Source organism: Lepisosteus platostomus, chromosome 20, assembly GCF_059453375.1.
Source record: "Lepisosteus platostomus isolate fLepPlt1 chromosome 20, fLepPlt1.hap1, whole genome shotgun sequence".
NCBI classification, from domain to species: domain Eukaryota; kingdom Metazoa; phylum Chordata; class Actinopteri; order Semionotiformes; family Lepisosteidae; genus Lepisosteus; species Lepisosteus platostomus.
This window is the reverse complement of record NC_142630.1, coordinates 2,124,280-2,144,588: the sequence shown is the minus strand read 5'-3', so window position 1 is coordinate 2,144,588 and position 20,309 is coordinate 2,124,280. Positions and strand designations below refer to the sequence as shown.

The window sequence follows — 20,309 nt, the reverse complement described above, 5'->3', positions numbered from 1 at the left end:
TTAATTGCACACAAACAATTTGGAATGTTAAATGTTTAAAGGTCAGCTTGTGAATTATTTTAATTGATCATTTCATAACTGCAGTATCCTTGTTATCCATTCCAGAATGAGTAATCAAAGGCCGATTCCTTTCCTGGAAAGTCATTATCCAATGGCACTCATCTGGATATTTAAATATTCAGTCACTAAATAACAGGAGAAATCATGTCTGAAGGTTTCACCTTACATGGTCAAAATTAGGTTTTCAGTGGCTGATTCAAAACAGAAGGGTAGAAGACTCTAATGGACGTAGAAACAATATGTTGTTTCAGTCTGGATCATGAGTTAAGCAAACTGTCCCAGCTCAACATCCCCTCACGAAATTTGTCCTGGCTCAATCTGAGCATGTTGGCTGGAAAAGCCTCAGAATCCTCATGGTCACAGAAGGTTCAGGGCCTTAGGTTCTTTGAATTCTAGTGCACAATGTGTCTGAGCACACTATTGTAGTAGTTCTAAAATTAGCTTATGATGTGTTTGATTTCTAAGAAGCTTATCTACACTCTTTGACACAACGCTCTGTGTTTGTCCCTCATTTGAATCCATTTTTAGGTCTGCTCTGGCAGCTGCCATTTTGGCTTCAACACTAACAGGGCGCACAGTGGCCATTCCGCCTCTCCGGCAGAGATCCTACTCGGAGAGTGACTGCTCCTACTCCGAGAACAGGAGCACCGTGGACCCCTATGCTACTACTGCTGAGCTGACGGGGTAACAAAGTCGCCCTCTGCTAACCAGAACGATGGAACTCACACTTTACTGAAAATACTGATCTAATCGGTGTTGATTCTAGTTGTTTGTCCTGTTGTGGCACTAGAAAATTGTGCCTTGATATAAACCCATCTGGACAATATTGAGGCAAAAGAAGAAATGGACGACCTGCTTTTTTATTTTATTTTTATTTGCGGATTGGGATATTAGGTGGTCATATTTTATCTGTGGAAGTGAACATTAGTTTTATTTTAAAGGTAGAATTTGCATTTCTCTATTTTCCAACAACATTAAAATATGGCAAACACATGAGACAGAGCCGTCTTTGTAAGCGTTTCTCAACTAGATAAGGTGATGTTTAATGAAAATGTGCCCAGCAGAGCTTGGGCTGTAAATTCCTAAACAGGTTCATTTATTTAATCCTTTAACCATGACAAGCTGTTTGTTTCATTATGCCTTTTAATATATATTAGTACACACATTACTGAATCAACATTTAATTTCTGAATTATGATTTGGTGATAAACATTGTTTTACAGTAAGTGCAGATTTTGAAGGACATGGTTTTTATAACATTGTGTTGTTGCCATACTGTCCTTAGGAACAGGTGGAATGAGTCAATGGATGGTAGACCCCGCTTGCCCTCTCCCATACACACGGATGAAGACTATGAAGAAGAAGAGGAAAATGCAGAAAATGAGGTGCTTTCAGACTCTGATGAAGGACATGTGTACCACTCTATAGAAATGGAGGATAAGAGCCCAATTCAAGATGCTGTTTATGCTGTTCCGCTCAAAAAGGTATTTCCATTTTATTTGTATACTGAGACTCAGAATGAACTTATTATTATTTTTAACTTTATTAATAAAGTGTTTGTAACGTTTGAAACATCAAGAGTTTTGGATGTTGCTTGAATGTTTGGGTAACTTTTCGATTACTTCATCATTGATGACTGACCGCGATGTATTCAAGTGACTTTGCCTGTTTCATAAGCAGTATATTAACTCATCAGTGAGAGAGCTGATCAAGCTCAGATGATGTGGTGATTTCACCAGTTTAATGACAAGCCAGGTGCAAAACAAGAAAAACACAGAAGCGAACCAGTTTTCCTCGTTTATCAAGAGATCAGCTTTGCCTTTGTCATTTTTTTTTGCCTTTGTCAACACAGCAGTGCCACCAATGGCTTTGTGTTACTGCTGTGTTGGATCAGCACCTCAGATGGACTCAAAGGCAGTGGCGTCTTTAGAGAAGAGTCATGTTTTTTGTAGACCATGCTGGTGGATGGATGTCAGCGAGTATTGCAGACAAGCAGAATGATGCACTAGTTCTTGTGCAGAGTAGACAAAGCGATGGTGGGGATCAAGAGCAGTGTTCAGGGCTGTAGTGATTTGTCAATACAGATTTCAGCTGTAGTGATTGATTGCAGCCTGACTGCCTGGCTCTGTTTTGATCAAGTCCTGGGACCTCATCTGCTACCCTTCCTATGGGCTTCTCCTGACATGATAACATTAAAACAGGACAGTACATATCCTTTTGTCGCTTGTGTCCCTTTGTGGCTTTCTTGTGAGATGAGAATATGTCAGTTATGTTGTGGATGTCCAACCTGCCAGGCTGAGCCCCCTTGATGATTTGTGGGATTAGCTGAGACATTTCTGCGGCACCTAGGGCTCAGAAAGCAGTGAAGAGGAACCAGCTGGCCCAGACTCATGAGAGCAATGGGACAGAATTCAACAAGACAGCATCTCCAACCTGGTGCACAGCAAGTGTCACAGATGTGTAGCTTGTGTGACCTCTGCCAGGGGTCTCACATGTTGCTACTTGCCTGTGACTTTCACAGAAAACCCCTCTGTCGATCTGCCCCATTGATCAGCTTCCTCATCTCATGTCTGTTCAACAACTAATTAGTGCACCTGTTACATAAAGCTTTTTGCTGATAATAATTTAGTGAAATTGTTACAGTTGTAAGCAACATTTATTTTAATGTTTATTATTATCCTACCTGTATTGTAGGTTCTGTTTATTCCTTTTCATTGCTTATGCATATTTTTCTTATTTTGTGTCAGAACATGATAAGAATTGAACTTCCTAAATTTAAGCCTGATTATTTGAGAGTGAGATATCTTAATTTCACATTAATTTTTAAATGCCCTTAGGTGGATTCTTTCATTAACCAAAAGGTGGCGCTACACCTTCAATATTTTGGCAAAAAAACCCTGAAATATAGCTCTTTTGTGATGTTATGTTCTAGCAGGATGCATGTCTCTAGGTGTGACTGATATAATGCAGCAGATCTTATTGTTTGAGCATGCTGTACTCAGTGTTTTAAAGCTTTTGCAGGCTTTAAGGTACCATACTCAGTGTTTTAAAGCTTTTGCAGGCTTTAAGGTACCAATCAAATTTATTTAATTTTCTTCATTGCTTGTATAATTTGCAAATGTTACTAATACGGGAGTGAATACAGCTGATAATTTAGAAACTTAGCTGAATACCTGAAATCTTCAGGGAGTAACCCAATAGATGGTTATATAATGCAGAACTGCAGAAATTAATTTGATTAATAAAAAGTAGCATAACTAAGTTTAGATGAATGCAAAAAAAATTAAAATGATGAGAGGTTTTGCAAAAACTACTTCAAAAACATTTATGGTATGTGGAATTCAAAATTACACCTGCAGTAAGGAGCTTGACTTGTGTATTAACCATGACAAAGCAGCCTTTGTCTCTGACAGGTGGTTATTGCATTCCTGTAATTTAGAGGCATTTTTAAGGAAATATTGAAAGGACTTGTGCCTGTCTTTGGGTGGATTAATACAACATTTTGGAAAACAAGTTGAGTCTCCTCCTTCACCTTTTTTTAAATAGATGATCTCAAAATTTAGCAACTATTGATATCATTATTGGTGGGAATCCCCAGCAGAGAATTAACCTCTGCATGGATTTGGATGGTAAAATATCCTGTGTGGTTAATACAGATTGCACTGAACTGCATTTATTTAATTTCCATGCTTGTCATTTAACAACAGTGGGCAGGGTTGATAATTCCTTTTTCTGCGTCATGGACATTCAGCCCAACAGAACAGTAATTTCTCCAATCTTGTGATGGAGCCATCCTTTGTCCTAAAGTCACTTATACGTGGTAAAGTTTGTGACAACCCCCAAAATTATCCCAGAATGAAAGGGTGTGAGATTAGATTAGATTAGATCACTTTATTGGCCATATACAATTTCTTGCATTAGGAATTTGTCTTTTCGCATACCCCAGCTTGCTCTGGGGACACACAGGCACACTAGACGGGGAGAGAGAAGCTGGGGGTCAGAGCGCAGGGTCAGCCATTTATATGGTGGATATATGAGGTGGATATAACAGGATCTGTCTCAGGGTATGCACACTTTGGCACTTTTTAGAGATGCAAATAAACCTAGCCAGCATTTCTGTGGAAGGTGGGAGGAAAGTGGTGCACCTGGCAAGACCATGCACAGACCTGGACAGGGCACAAGAAGGCACCAAGGGCCGCCACACCATCGTTCTTTTCTTTGGGACTGATGCTTTTGAAAAAGTTCTCATTCATTAATCCCTGGGATTTCTTTCAGTGCTGTTGCATACTGTACGTGAATTTACTTGTACATGTTCAGTTAGTTACACAAAGTCTGCACATCTACTAACTCGGATGTAGCTTCAGCCATTGCTTAGTGAATGTGTACAGTTGCAAAACTAAGTATCCACCATCATAAACAAAATTGGTCTTATATGTCAGAAGAAATGACTGAACTATACAGACTTAGATACAGATCAATTTGTATTTGTCACGTGTCAAATTTCACGCAGGATTTTTCCCTGATGTGACACACAGCTGTTCTACTGCATATTATACGATATTTTAACAAACATTATGCATAGAAACAACAATTTACATAGTTCTAACTAGGGTGGCTTCTGTTTGCTGATTGACCAGTGTCAGGAGGTTTCCAAGGTAGCTTCCTTCACCTTCCTAGAGTTAGAGATGTGCTATTATTAGGCTTTGTATTTCCAAGGAGACCATGTACAGTACATACACGCAAAGCTAGGCAATTATTAAAGTATACACCACATGTTCAGGTTGCGAATGCCTGAGAATAGGTGCCTGTTGAAAATAACGTCTGCATCCATACAGCTAATTGGAACTCGTATTGTAACAGCAAGCGTATCCCCACATGTGAAATTGACTTCTGCTTTTTATTATACATAGGCTTTCTTTGCAAATTTAAATCTGTGTGTATGTTTTATATTAATATAAAGCAGAATGATTGGGACATGATCTTATTATTGTGGTGTTATGAGAGTTGTTTATTGACGAGAAAATCTCTTCTTTGTTTTTTTGTGATGTTTCAAATGGATAAAAGGTCGGTTTTTGCTGTTTACATTTTATGTGACAAATCCCACCTTTTGCGGTGGTGCAGTTTATCACCAGAGTTTAAAGACAGAGTTTAAAGACATCTCATCAAAGAAGCCTTAGGTCGCTGCTGTTGTGGCACTCTTCTCTTCTGATCAGAAATTCCAGAAGCCATTGTCCTGGTATGGTGATGGGGCGCACAGTGCTGTAGGAGGTTCCATCCTTCAGAGGAGACCTTAAACCGAGGTGCCGTGGCACGTCTCAGAACAGCCCTCTGGTTAATTCTCACTCTGTACCTGTTCTTGCACTTGTATAATCCCTGCTGAGCACCGCTCATGTGAGTCTTCTCTTGTGTCCTTTGGGATGAAAAGCAATAAATAAAGGCAAGCAAGTGTCATCCATTGATAATTGTTCTCAATATTAAATGACTAGAGTTGGTGCCCTGAGATGGACTGGAAGCCTGTCCAGGATGTTTCCTGCTTTGCTTTCATTGCTTGCTGGGACAGGCTCTGGCTCCCCTGTGACGCTGTATTGGATAGAGTGGTTAGAAAATGGATGGAAGGATTAGAGTTGGTGTTATTTTTTTCTTCTCTGAAACAATGCATGATCTATAGATATGTTTGCCATTGAATTGTGTAATATAGATGTACTAAGCGGTGTTAAAACTTTTTTAATGATCACGGCCTTTTTTGGAACCACCATTTGTAAATAAATACAGATGTAACTCTTTAGCAGTAAGTAGTAAGATTTGACCGCCTTTTCTTTCTTTAAAAATGTGGAAGGCTCTTTGCCTTCCTGGATTTTTAATCATTGATGGGAAAGAATAGCAACAGTATGTGTCTCACATACACTCAGTGACATGAACAGTGGATGGGAGCTTAGCTGACATTGATCAGCCATGTAATAACAAGTGTTTATCTTTCATGTTTTACACATAAGAAGAAATCAATTGTTTTACAGATTGGTTTAGGATTGCCTTTAACATTGATCACAAAAGACATTCTGTGAAGTATTTGCTCTGTCTAGTAAAGAAAAAGCAGTAGTTTTCACTGGTGTAAAGTTGTTGTTTTTTCAGTGAAGGTCACCCTTTACCAGTCAAGTCATGGACCGTATGCCTTCCAGTTATTTGTGACCTTATGGTCTTTAGCTCGAATGCCAGTGTTATTGCTTTCCTAGGATCTGCTCTTTAAACAATTAAACTCCCTTCTGTTTTGATGGGGTTGTGCAGTTCTCTAATCCCTGCATCCATCTGGCCAAAGATTAGCTATGATGATAATAGCTACTATTGTTAGGAAGAATATATTACAAGTTACTCGGAGCACTGGTGTTATAAGGCCTACTGGGAAATGTTTCAGCCTTTCACAATACACTTATGATGCTTTTCAGAAGGTGGAGAAAGAGTGGTATAATCTTCATTGCCTGTGTTTTCTGTTCTGCTTTAGTGAATCTTCAACAGAAGAATGTTAGTTGCACCAAAGTCATATGAAATCATATGACTATATTCAGCAGTGTGAATGGAAACAGTCTTTAAAGAGTAAAAAAAAAAAATATTTCAATGCAGGTTGTTCTTTGGCATAAAAGTATGTGTTGGAGAATTTAGAGATGCTAACAGAAGATGGCATAGATCAGAATTGCATTTGCCTTACAAATAGGCCTCTGAGTGTTGTGCAGAGCTAATGAAGTGCTGCCTTGATAACCAATCGATCAATCTGCTTTTCAGTGTTTTGGTAGATCAGTTACTGTAATTAGCAGATCAATAAGCCTCTAAGCTGGAAGAGAAATCAAAAGGTCTAAACACCCGAAGTTATGAAACCTGCACAACATTAAATAATTTGATTATCTTGACATTAGTAATCGCACCATGAAAAGCTTGAGTCATATACTGTATGCATCTTTCTACTTTCTGGTAATTGCAATTAAAAGCCAAAGAGATTCTAAATGACAAAATAAGAGGTATTGGCAGTTGTGAAGTGAGAACATATGTTGCTTGATGCAGTGTCTGACTGCTACCATTTATTCATAATGTTGTTTCAGAGTGTGTCAGGAAGGATAGGGTTGTTTATACATTACTGCCAAGAGGCAGATGGAGTGATGCAGCAAAACATAATTAAAATGGGGCACGTCTTCAAGTGCTGTTAGAGAAAGCGTGAGAAACAATGAATTGCACATCTACTTTATGAATAAATTAATTTCTAAAAGACAAATGGATAGAAATGAAATGTCAAGATTAAGACAAGAATCTTGTTAAACAAGATTAGACCAGAAGCTCTAGTCTCAACTGGATTCACCAAAATGTTGTGGGGAATGTCCTTCTGCCTTCTGACCAATTGCAATAAGAGAATGTTAGAAAATATTACATTTAATTTTAGTATATTAGTTTCCCATGTGATGTTCTTGCTTTGTTGTCAGATTACTTTCTATATTGACTCTTCATCACAAATTACTGCTGGAAAGACTATTGAAAATTAGATGGATACAGGTGTTGCCATTGCTGTTTGGAGCACAGATCTGAACCTTTATTTCTGTTGGACCTCTGTAAATCTGATATAACTGTATATCAGTTTTGTTTCTTACAGCCTCTTTAGCAGGAAAGACAGAAAGTTGAATCTGCAACACTATATAACTGGGAAAAAATGTCTGTTGATAAAAACTGCTCCTTCAACAACAGACTGTGGTCACTGTGGTCTAAACGAATCTTTAAATTCATGATCGAGTTCTCAAGCTTCCATTTTCCTGTTGCTCTCCAGAAGGCTCCCCCCACGTCCGAGAGAAGCAGCACGACGGACTGCTCTGCTGTTGGGGTGTTGTCTGCTGGTTTCCTAAGCGAGCCACAGCCGACAGAAGGTCAGTGCAAAGCTGCACAGCTGGAATCGCTGTTGAATACACATTGTTGTTATGGCTCGGTCGCTCAGGCCTGTATAAAATGTTATTGAGGTTGAGATCAGCTATTCAGTTAGTTATAGAACTGTGGTCCAGATCCTTGCAGAAGTGCATTATTGCCTTAATGAGTACTGTATATCTTTACCTGATGATACACTGTCTGATAATCACAGGGGCTTTGGAAAGAACATCACCTCCACAAGGAAATTGCTAAGTAATCCCATATTAATTATATTCATTATGAAATAATTGTCCTTCAGCTCACACTGGCTTAGCATTACTAGCAATATTGGTACTGTTATTGAATTTCCAACAGTCCCTGAACATGATTGGCAATGCCTAGAAATACAGGCATCATAAATAAATAACAATAGAAACAAGTAATTCTTTTAGCTTTGCTTCCTTGTATTAGGGTACCCTTAACTATTAGAATTACCAAGGGCTGCAGACTGTTTAGTCATAAATTAAACATTCTATGTCTGTCTGCGAAGTGTTTCTACAGGTTTTACTAGGTGTTAATTCTGAAATTATCCAAAAATAAATATTTGTGTGAAAGAATCCTTTTCTTATTTCAGAGAACATTACAGTTCAAGAGAGGGCAGTTCAGAAGGTAAGGGATTTAAAATATTTTTTTCCTACTGAAATCCATTATATTTGTTGGGATCGGGTCAATTTGAAACATTATTTGCTTTTTAAAAAAAAATCCAGTTTCTCAGTTTTTCTAAAGTCTTATTTATTATGAATGCCATGATGTAGGGAAGAGTGATATGCTTGATTGCACAACTGGCTCTTTTACATGGGCATTTATATACGTTGCTTGAAGTAATTCATCTTTGAGGAGCTTTGCAACGTGCTGTATTCTTATTTATGAAACAGTGAGCCCCTTGAGAGACTGAAAGACTGGAGGCGAGAAAAAGCCGAAATGATTTTCCAGCACATACTGCAGCTTGATTCATCCCCTGCTGAGCAACTGATTTGAAGTTTTAAATGTTTTAGTTGGACTATTTATAGTGTTGTTGCCTTCCGCTAATGGGCAGATTGATGTCCAAATGAGAAATTGTGCTCTTAACACTGTCTTGCCCACAAGTCAGCCGGCTGGTTTCTCAAGCAGCCTAAAGCCAATACCCAACAAGCAATGCAGACCGGCAGCCTTCAGCTTGCCTCTTCATGACTCTGAAATTGATAAAAGTAAAAAAGGTTTCTGGGAGAGAAAATGCCGAGTTGACCATCAAGACTAACACTGACCTGTTACTGAAGCTCAATTTTAATTAAATCACTGTTTTAACATAAAAATTGTTACTTAATTTCCCCTAAATGAAAAAGCATTTACACCTGCTCCTTTCCAACCTAACATAACAGAATGTACTATAAACAGTTTTTAGATATTTTACTTAAGTCTTGCTTTCAGTTTCCACAAATAGGGCTTGTGTTATTTCTTAACTTTCACTGATTTTTTTTAATGGTCATCTTAAATAGATGATTGTGAAATTCCACTTGCATTCAATACAATGCAATAAAATTCCACCTAAAGTGTTAAATGTACTCATTTCACATAATGAGCATGAAATGCCTGCAGTTTTAGCATAGGATATCTGTACACGTCTTTTAGTGATCGACCACAGAAACACTTGTAAACTGCTTTGTTTTATCGAAGAATATTTTTCACCTGTGGTGGTTCATTACCCTTCTCATTAGATAGTGTGAAAGCTTTAAAGTGGCAGCCTTAATTGGGATGGTTGAGTGAATTTGTCTTCCTTCTTAGTAGCTTATTTTTTTTAATTTTGACCGTTCCCAGTAGAAAGCTTAAAATCTATTACCGAGATCCTACCATCGTCTCTAAATTCAGCTTCGTCTCACAGTTCCTCCTGTGTAATTAATGGAATCTGAGCTGTTTTTTTAAGTTGCTGTTTTTCCAACCCAGGCATGGCTGATATAGTCATCTATTTTGTAGTAAAACAACCATCATGTTTTTTAATGTGCAGAATAAACTTTTATTAATTTATGTTACATAATCTGCAATCCTAATTTTCACATCAAGTACAGATAATTTGCTATGGACAGCTAAATTATGATTTAACAGTCTTTAGTCAAATGATATTCTCTCTGTAGACCTACACTACTATTTGAGACAGCTAGACATCCTAGGGCAGGGCTCTCAGACTCAGTTCCTGGAGGCTCTGCTGCCCTCTGGTTTTTGTTCATGTTCTCAGTCACATTGTGTTTTATTTAATTAGGAACATATTTGTAACACTTGTAACCCAGAGGTGATCTACAGGAGACTGTAAAGGAACAACTAAAGGTGTGAAGAAGGCTCCACAGCCGAAAAGTTGTGTTTCTTTTCTTCTCTTTTCAGGAGGGAATAAACCTTTACTTGTTCCTTTGCAGGCTGCGCATGCTGACGCAGCTCCCTGCTTGAACTTCTATAAGTGACTGTACTTTAAATGTCGTGAATGTCTTGTGTAATGAACTGTAAAATACCTTAAGAAAATCCCATATGTCTAATTGAGAAAATAATCATGTTAATTGTTTAATTGAGTGCTCATGTTCGAGCAAAGCCAGAGGACACAAAGCCCTGCTGGGGCCCCTCTCCTAGAGAGACAGAAGAGTGTAGAGCTTATCAAGCTGAGTGATTTTCAGATGCAGTGTAATGAATGATGAGAAAAACAGCATATGGCTCTTGGAAGTGATTGGGTTATGTCTGATGGAATGGGTTTCAGGATGTAATGTCGGGATTCATTTGATTGACTTGAACAGTCCTTGCTACTTTGAAGTGGATTTTTGTTTGTTAGTTCCATATATTTTCTCTATTATCCCTCTCTTTTTAAGGTAACTATGCCAAAAATGGAGCAGGCTCACAGGACAACTCCATCTCCAGGTACTGACCTTCTTTGTTTCATTGTGTTGGCCCAATCTGTGATGATAACAATGGTATTAATCTGCTGTATTTTCAGTATGATCCAGTTTTTATATTCCTCACAACACTTCACTGTGAACATTTAAGGCTTTAAAAACTCCATAGAGCTGCATTTATGAAGTATATCTTATTCATAATAAATTTGTAAAGCTTGTTTCTAATTTCACTATTCCCAAGGACATTTTGCTCTGTTTGCTCTAAAAACAAATGAAATCAATAAGTTATGAAATGAGTTACAATCACAATAAGAGCAAATTGAAGAAATTGTCATAACGATTGCTTGTGTTTATGTTCAATGCTGAGTGGTTTTCTTCCTGTTATTGATATAAAGTATTGGATTTTCTAATTGATTATAAATGCTTTCTGAATTGGCCTACGTTCCTGAAAACATGAGTGAAAATGTCTTTGTGTGTAAGTAATTTGTTTCAAGAGTATTTATCATTCTTTTAATCCAGGTGTAGAAACTAAAACACCTGCAACAAACTGTAGAAACTCTTAAAACCTGTAGAAACTATTTTTGCAATATTGTGAGCTAACTTTGCCCTCAATTAGAGCCCAGGACAAGGCCACTACCCATGGTTCCTAAACTGTCCGCTTTTTCTTTCAGTCTGATCTTCACCTCAAAATCTTTGACCTCTTAAAACCTTTTTTCACAGAACAGATTTTGTAAAATAGCCATTTTTGTATGAAGTTTGGTGATACAGGGCATGTTACTGGGAGATTCCTGGATCACTCCCAAGCCTCTCAAATAACTGTGTTACCCGTTCAAGAACATAACCTTTAATAGGCTCTGTCCTTTAGATGAGATCTGAATCTATACCTATTACGAATGGCATTCTTTAATCACCAAGGAGTCTAGGACCTTGGTTTTATGCAGAATCTAGCAATGTGGGTTTTAAGTGCCACATTCCTGTTCAGTTAGGATCCGATTAAGACCTGGGAACCAGTCGGTTTCACTTTTTTATCCAGTTAATTAGTTTGATTATGTCATTAGTTCCTGTTCTTAGTGACTCAAGAATACCAGATGTTGATGTAATTCCTGTAAGTTAGTAACTTTGGAAAAATAATGTTTGGGTTAATTCATTATATTATATTAAATATCCATAATTCATAGATATTTCTCAGCAGAAATCAGATGTCTGGCAGATATTTATTGTATCGGTGGAAATTTCTATTCACAGACGTCCTCACCAACATTTATAGATATTTACAGAATTTCTAGATGATTTCAGTAACATTTTAGGTTAGGGCTTGCAAATTCCATGTGAATTCTGAAAATTCTAGCCAAGACTGATGCCTATTAATGGTTAATAACATCTTAACAAAACTCAGATTGTTCTCATATGTAAATTTTATTGACAAAATAGTGTTATTAGGTTGCTTACTATGCATTTAGAATGCCTCATTTGCAGTCCCTAATCCAAAATGCATCTCCAGGACTTTTTAAAACCTATTTTTTTCATTTTCCAGATTTAACCGATGACTTGAGTGTAGAAACACCTAGGACAGGTCCCAATTCTCCCAAGAAGCAAACATTATTAAAGAAGAATTTAATGAAGGACAACAGATCAGGTTAGATACGTGCCTTTTGGTCAAGCACTGCATCATGCAGTGATGCTTGTCTGTTTTACTCCTCTCATTAGTGCCTGAGCTTAGCCAATTTTCTGATGCTGTAAGGGTTCTTCTGCTGATTAGAGACATGATTGCAAGAGGGGCTTTTGGGCTATTATTGGGCACAGAATCTAAGCTCAACTACAAACCACACAGGACCTGGTATTTTGTAATGAAAAATGTAACTCAGATTTATTGCATTTATGTGAAGCACATATTGAAACGGAACAAGATTTAATCATGTAAAATTAATCTACAGTATATCTTCATATACTGAACTGAGCTTATGGAATTGCTTTATATTGGGAATGTTCTAGTATTGGGCTGTATCATCAATCCTAACTGCTGAATTATCACCATAGGTAAGCATTTTCAGTTTGAAATGTAAGGCTTCCTTCCTATGGTAGTTAGCATGTAGAACAACATCTGATAAAAAAAACAGAAGTACCAAATGACATTACACAATCTAAATATTATTAACATTAGCTGTCAATTTATTTATTAATCCATTGAAATGTTTTTTCTAACCCACCCCTTTCCAAGGAAAGTTGATCATCTTATCATTTCAATATTTATTTCTTTGGGGTTCTATAACAAAAGAGAAAATTGAACTTGAAATACTTAATTTAACCTAGCAGAAGAACTCCCATGCTATATAGGATAATCAATTAGTCTGATTGTATTTGTTATTTTCTGCCATACTAAAGCATGCATTTATTTGTTGATGTCTAAATAGTGCAGTTCTTTCTTGTTTGCCCAAATTTCAAATAAAATGTGTTAAAAGTGTTACACAATAACACTGAGACTGACGGCAGTGGATGCTTTCTCCATGAAGTCATCTGTTGACGGAGAGTATCTGCGTTGTGAGGTCATCAACAAACAGGTTGTTTATTGTTGTGTGTCTTGCAATGTTACCTGTGCCTGTCAAATATACTAGGTTTTCCTCCCCTTGGTAATTTTATTTGAGATAAAAAATCAGTTCTTACTTTTGGACTTGTGTTCAACCTCTCTATCAAAACCTTTTACAATGGGCAAATAATTATATGAACTGTATATTTCTGTGTTTTAATATGTGTTTTGTTTTATATTCAGTTTGCAAAGGGTGTTTAAAGCAAAGATGTGCAAAAACATTAGACTGCGTAAGATGCTTTGTTTTATGAAACTGAATGACTTCTAAAAAACAATGATACTATACTACAGGAGATTCTACCATAAGATCTTTACTCAGTGCTGCAAAGCTGAACTGTGATAGGATGAGAATGAGCCTACTTGATGTTTTTGACCACATTATTAATATATCATCACTTTAGTAAGTTTAAGTCCTTTAAAGTTGAATGTGCACCTTTGCTCTTATCCTGCCAATCCTTTGTTGTGTTGTGTTTTGTTTTGCCTTTGCTTGTGCTGTGCTGGGCTGTGCTTGTGCTGGGCTGTGCTGTGCTGTGCTGGGCGGTCTGTAGAGCTGGTTGAGGAGGCGTACAGAGAAGCCCTGGAGCTGCACAAGGAGAGGCTGAGAGAGGTGAAAGCGCAGACCCAGGCCCTGGCTGCTGAGAAGCAGGCCCTGGCGCGGCAGTGTCAGGAGCAGGGCGAGGGGCTGCAGGCGGCGCAGCTCGCGCTGGAGCAGCTGAAGCAGCAGAACAGGAAGCTGCGGGCGGCGCGCGAGAAGAGCCCCCGGCAAGGTGGGAGCCGTGCCTGCGGAGCCCCCCGTCAGGCTGGGGTCCTGCACCTGCCTGTTCCCCGTCCATAACTGTTCACTTCACGCTTCGACTTCAGGCTTCTGCACGGTCTTCGTCCAGTGATGTACTGAGCGTCAGAAAAAAACACCACTTACATCTCCAGCAAATTCTCCAGCTCCAACTTAAAATCAGGAAAAGACCAGTCTTCTTTTTTTTTTTTGCGGCTCACTGACATTTTACTGAGCAGACACGAAAAAGGCACAGTTCCTTATTCTGATTCAGTAGTGGAATTTGACAATTGTAGGCCCCAGTACACATATTTCGAAAACTGACAGAGACTTCAGTTTATGCCTCCTGTCTTTTTTTAATTAGCCTATTTAAATACCACAATCAATATATTTCCCACAGACATTTGCACAGTCATTCATCTAAGTCTTACTTAAATAAGTTAATTAAGTTTTAATTAAATTTTCCATCCATACAGCTCCAGTTCTAACCCAGACCTTAATCAGATTCTTAAAAAAAAAACTTTAGCACTGAGGAAATTACAAGAGAGTTTTAGGAAGGTCTCAGACATTCTATATTAGTGGCATAAATACAAGTGACTCACAGAAAATTAAAATTTTTTATTAATAGTGGGACCATACTTGTAGATGTAGGAGGGTCCTCTAAGGTGGATCTTGGTGTAGCTTGCGTCAGGTGAGCCCCTGCAGCTGCACCAGTGTCCTGATTTACATTAATCATCATTAATCATGACCTACAGGGTGGATCATCTGTGTGACAGGCTGGTCGTGTGCTGCCCCTGCTGGAAGCAGTATCGGCTGTACATCTCTGCCTTGGGCTGTGCATGAGGCTACAGATGCTGTGGGTTTCTTCCCATTCCTTCCAAAACCCTGGGCACACACGTGCCTGTTCACTAGTCTATAGGTATCACTCATGCTCCCAGCTCATCGGGCAAATATCCTGCTGGTCTCAGGTCGGGCAGGTAGGGCAGCCACAGCATGTCAATCGCTGTTATTGAGCAGTGTGAGGATGTCTGGAATGGTCCCAGGCCTTCATCAATGTAGAGCCAGCCTGTCGGTTTGCCATCAATCACTGCAAGTGGAGTTCTGCAGAAACTAGACACTCCTGACCATGCCATCACATTTTGACCTCCCCATTGATCTTGGTGAGGTGCCAAACCTTGTGGTCTCTCAGATTATACGATTGATGGACTGTGTTTGGTTGAAACATCTTGCCAGGTAAAGAATTGCTGGCCATGAACACCTATTGATCAGCAGTGCACAGGTTTAGTCCAGCCTCCAACACACTAAACACATCCTTCTCTGGATAAGGACAATATGTGGGAGCTTGTCTGTGCTTTTCCTTCTGGTGTCAAAATCACTCAAGTGTGTCTTAGTTTGTAATAAATGATCAGTTTATAAAAAAAATGCCCCCCAGAACATTTAATCAAAACGTGTGTGAATAGATTGATGTTTATTTTGGTGCTCAGTGTGACGTTATTCATCCCAAAACTAAGGCAGAAGTGGTTGGAGGCCTGTAAATAAAGGCAGTGATTTGCCAACCCCTCTGGGTGTCCTTCTTCTGCTTTTGTAGTTTGTCTTGGATCTTTGAAATGTCGAGTTTAATATTCCTCAAACTGAGATGCTCAGAAGTTAATTTAAATTTATTGTCTATAAAAAGACTGATAACAGAGATAGCAATCTTATCTTGTCCATTACGCCCTGCATACAACCAAAGAGATCATAAAAATGTATATATATAATTTACAAAAACATGGTGGCATCCTGTGAGAATTTCAGATAATAATATCAGAATGTAGAAAGTTGTTTTAACCATTAGAATCTCTTTCCTCTTGTACACCAGCTGTGTCCTTGTACATAGTTGTTTTTTAACATGTTGACCCAGAACCAGCTCTGGGATCCTGATGGTCTTCTGGTACGACTTGTTTTTTCCAGAAGTGGCTGAACTGCTGTCTCTCAGACAACAGGCCCAGGAGCTGGTTGATGAAAATGATGGGCTGAAAGTGACTGTCCATCGGCTGAATGTGGAGCTGAGTCGCTATCAGGCAAAGTTCAGACCGCTGTCCAAAGCCGAGGTAACAAATCTCCATTGATTTAAGAGAGATGGAGATAAAAAGCACTAAAATGTGGTAATTGTGTGCTTTGTGAGTGAGTGTTTAATGAGCTGTCCAATAATGCTTTTCCACTCGGATCAACCTTTAAAGTTGTGGTCTGTTTTTAATCCTAAAAACCATATAAACAAATACTTCAGTTTGAATATCGGGATATGTTTTTGAATCCCAGCCACCCAAAAAAATGAGCTGGCGTTTTTGTGGGTGCCATGGTGGTGCAGTGATTAGCATCACTGCCTTACAGTTCAATTCCAGACCTGACCAGTAAACATACTAGTAGGTTCATTGGCTTCAGGGACATCTGGCCCTGGTGTGAGTGTGTGTGTGTGTCTGTCTGTCCTATGATGCACTGGTGTCTTGTCCAGGGTGTACCCTGCCTTGTGCCCATTGCTTGCCAGGATAGGCTCTGGATCCCCAGCATCCCTGAATTGGAAGAAGTAATAGAAAATGGTTGGGTGGATTGAATTAACAGGTTACTAGTGTTCAGGTTTACAATTTGAAGAATGAAGTTCACAACAGTGGTCCCTATACTAGAGGTGAAGTTATTTTGCATTTAAAATGTCTTGAAACTGGGAACATTACGTTTTGGCATTTTAATACCGTGATAATTGCTTTAAGGTAGCCGCCCTTTACAAGCTTACAGACAGCCATGACTTATTCAAAATACCAAAATTAAGGATGTCTGTCGCTTTATCTATTTCTGAGACTCTGATTTCCTAATGACTTGAAGATTTTGGGAGTAAGATTGTAAAGTGTAATTACAGTAAAAGACTGAAAGTAAATGACTCCATGGAGCAGGGGAATTTGAAGTTAATTTCTTTCTTGTTATCAAGCACTGAGACAACCTGGCTTTGTGCTCTTGAGTTGTCTGGCTGGGGCTGCAAAGAAATATTAACTGACAAAACCTTAATGAAATTCTGCTTTCAGCTTTCATCTTGCAGTGGTGTTTAACGCATTATAGATGATAGTTCAGCTCACATTATAATTTCAAAGCAGCATTAACTTCAGAAAAGGGGCTGATGTTTTTTTCTATGTGAATCCAAACTGAAATTAACCAGGGCACACATTTTTCCATAAAATACCATAATACCATAAAAACTCTCCTCAGATTTTTTTTCAGTTTTAGATAGTTTTTTTTATTAAAACTAATATTACTACAGTTAGATTCCTGTTTCTTAGTTCTTTTATCATTGTCACAGTTCAGTGATATTGTTGATTATGTTTAATGTGATTACAAACATTTCTAAACTGTATCCCGTGCTTTCCAAATTTCAGGCTCTCTGAGTTTCATGTCATCTAAAAGTCTGAAAATTAACAAAAGATCTGTTTGCCCTTATAAAAAAACAAATAGTTTCAAAATGTGGGCTTTTCTGTATTGCAATCTTTTTACATTATGTTTCATGGTAAATTATAGACATATAAGGTCTATCTCCTTCAAATGTTTGTTTTTAACATCTAATCTAAATAAGTTCAAAATATATTTACCTATATGTACAAAATATTTAGATTACCTTACCTCAATTATTTTTTTTCTGTCTTATAAAAGGTATTTGTGGTATGGTCTAGAGTTGTCCTGAACATTTATATCTTTATTCACACTCTGATTTCCTAAAGGGGTTAGAATAACACTGATTGAAGTGATTAACACTTAAAACTGAAGACCAGCTGGCTGATTTCTGTTTTCATTAGCCATAACTCTGTTAGACAAATGGAAAGAAACAGGTCAGAAGCATAAAATAATTCTTCAAATAAATAAAGCCAATTTTCCATTTTTACTTATTAGTTCCAATCACACGCATCACTGCTTTTGATTCAAATGGTAATTTCCAGTTGATTGCGTAACTAGAGAAACCTGACATCTAATCACCACAGAATTCATTTTACAGATCCTGCAGTGTTAATGTTTTAACTCCTAGTAAACTTGCCTGAATAATCATGGGTTTTCTCAAGAGTGCAATTACTTCAGGCTTGGCGTGGATTTGAACAGTCTTGACTCCACTGCAGTTCCCGTCGTTGGCTTCTTCCATGTTGAGGCTGAATTGAAGTCTTTTTGTTTGTGTTTGGTGTGTGTGAGCCTTGCATCTTTGCTACATGGGTTACTAGTGTGGAGCCAGTTACAAAAGGTGATGTGTTCAGAACTTCTGTTCCTCAGGAAGGCAGAAATGGCAATTTAAAAGAAAGTTGGATCAGAGCAATTAGATCACTGTCTTGTCAGATTACTCTCCTAAACAGTGAGGGATTGGTATTTATAATAACTGCTTTGTCAGCTCTCAGTTTATTCATTTTTCTCTCAAGGAGGTCAGCTATTGCATGACAGTGAGCTTTAGAGCTACCGGAGCCACATAAGTCATTTCTTTGTGTCTGTGAAAGAACTTCTAGAAGAGTCTGTGTGCTGTAAAGCAAAGTGCATATTGGGCTTTCGGCTTTTGTTTCCTGGCTGCAGAATGTGTCTCATGGTTTAGATCGCAATGCTGAGCACTTATAAGAATCATGGGAGGCTGGTATAAACCATTGAGCTTTTTAACCCAGCAAACCAGCTACGATCCCCCAAGTCTCATGCTGGATATTATGGAGTCACTAAGATGCTAGAAGTCAAGCAGGACTTCTCTTAATTTTGACCTTTTTGTTATGGTGTAAACCTGCAAATGTGTAATAGACACTTATAGTTTGCATGTCTATCCATCCATTCTGTAACCATTATCTGATACGAGATCCCAAAGGAGCGGGAGTCTAATCTGGCAAACAGTGGGCTTCAGACAGGGTACACCTGGATAGAGACACAGGGCACACAGATAGAGACAAACACATTCAAAAATCAGACAGTTCTTCCCATAAGTCTACATTTTTTGCTTTTACAAGTTATTTCATGAAAGCTTAATTCAGGAGGATTTTTAGGTTATATATTTGTATATATATTTTATTTTGTTCAAAGAAAGTACATTTATAATATAACTGATAAATGTCCAGTATATGATAGAAACTGTATATTGAAGACAAACAAACCTTTCAAGTCAACCCTGCTATATTATCAGCTATATAAAAAAACAATGGGTCTAAAACACATTCAATAGTTTTCAAACTATTAGAGAAACCAGATATAATTTCCTAAGGCTTTGAAAACCTAGCATTTGACATTCAAACTGGGCATCAGTAGTGAAAGTTCGTGAGAGATGTGACCTTCAGACTTGCCGCAGATGGGATATTTTTAATTTTCTTTACAAATCAAGTAGAACTCATGATGTTCATAGAAAAAAAAACATGAAATATGCAAGCTATGAGAGCATTAGTCTTATTTTTCAGTCTGGTCAGAGCAGAACATTATTTTTTTTCATTATAAAAATTAATAATGAAACGGCTTGAATACAACGTACTACTATTGCACTGGACAGACACTGCAAAATTACGGAAAACCTGTGACTTTCACTTTTTACAAAACATGGAACCACAGAATATAAACTATATCGGTACAGCAGGCAAAAGCAGATGAAAATATATTCTGACAGCAAACAGCTGACGTCTTACATTTGAAGATTTCTCTTTCCTTTATCAAGCCATCCATTCTTTGTGAACCCAGTCGGGTTTATTGGACTGTAATTGTGACTCCATTCTTTGCACTATTTCCAGAGAGGAGGAAGATTGTTCCACTGCGGAACCACTGGTCCTCGTGTTAATTCTTTGTGGCAGGAAACCTCAGAAGGCAGTCCCCAGAGGGTTATGTTTTAATCTTTATGTTTTTTTAAGTGGCCCTGATCTAGGCCACTTCCCTTGGAAATCAAATTTGTATTTAAAGGGCTGGAAAAGAGGATGGCAGTCTCCTCACCTTTGGTTTAAAACGTCTTACTTCTTTTAAGGAGCCCGTCAAATCCTAATGAGATCAAGAGTGTCAGTGGTGTCGTTTTCTTGTGAAGGTTTTCACATAATACCTTTGGGATAATTAAATCTGCCACTGTACAGATTTATTTTATTTTATAGGGGGTCATGCA

The 20,309-nt window shown here is 38.1% G+C and overlaps 1 protein-coding gene across 5 annotated transcripts in view; it reads left to right on the top strand.

Moving 5' to 3' along the window:
- Window positions 1-20,309, top strand: part of cep89 (centrosomal protein 89) — an 85,377-nt gene that overhangs the window by 1,663 nt on the left and 63,405 nt on the right. For 4 of the 5 annotated variants that reach the window (XM_088614476.1, XM_088614473.1, XM_088614474.1 and 1 more), the window contains 8 exons: window positions 589-744; window positions 1,346-1,544; window positions 7,862-7,958; window positions 8,570-8,604; window positions 10,821-10,869; window positions 12,379-12,480; window positions 13,977-14,195; window positions 16,151-16,290. In XM_088614476.1, the coding sequence (XP_088470602.1) occupies window positions 1,365-1,544; window positions 7,862-7,958; window positions 8,570-8,604; window positions 10,821-10,869; window positions 12,379-12,480; window positions 13,977-14,195; window positions 16,151-16,290 (822 nt within the window). In that variant the 5' untranslated portion in view covers window positions 589-744; window positions 1,346-1,364. The other variant, XM_088614477.1, reaches the window with a different exon arrangement.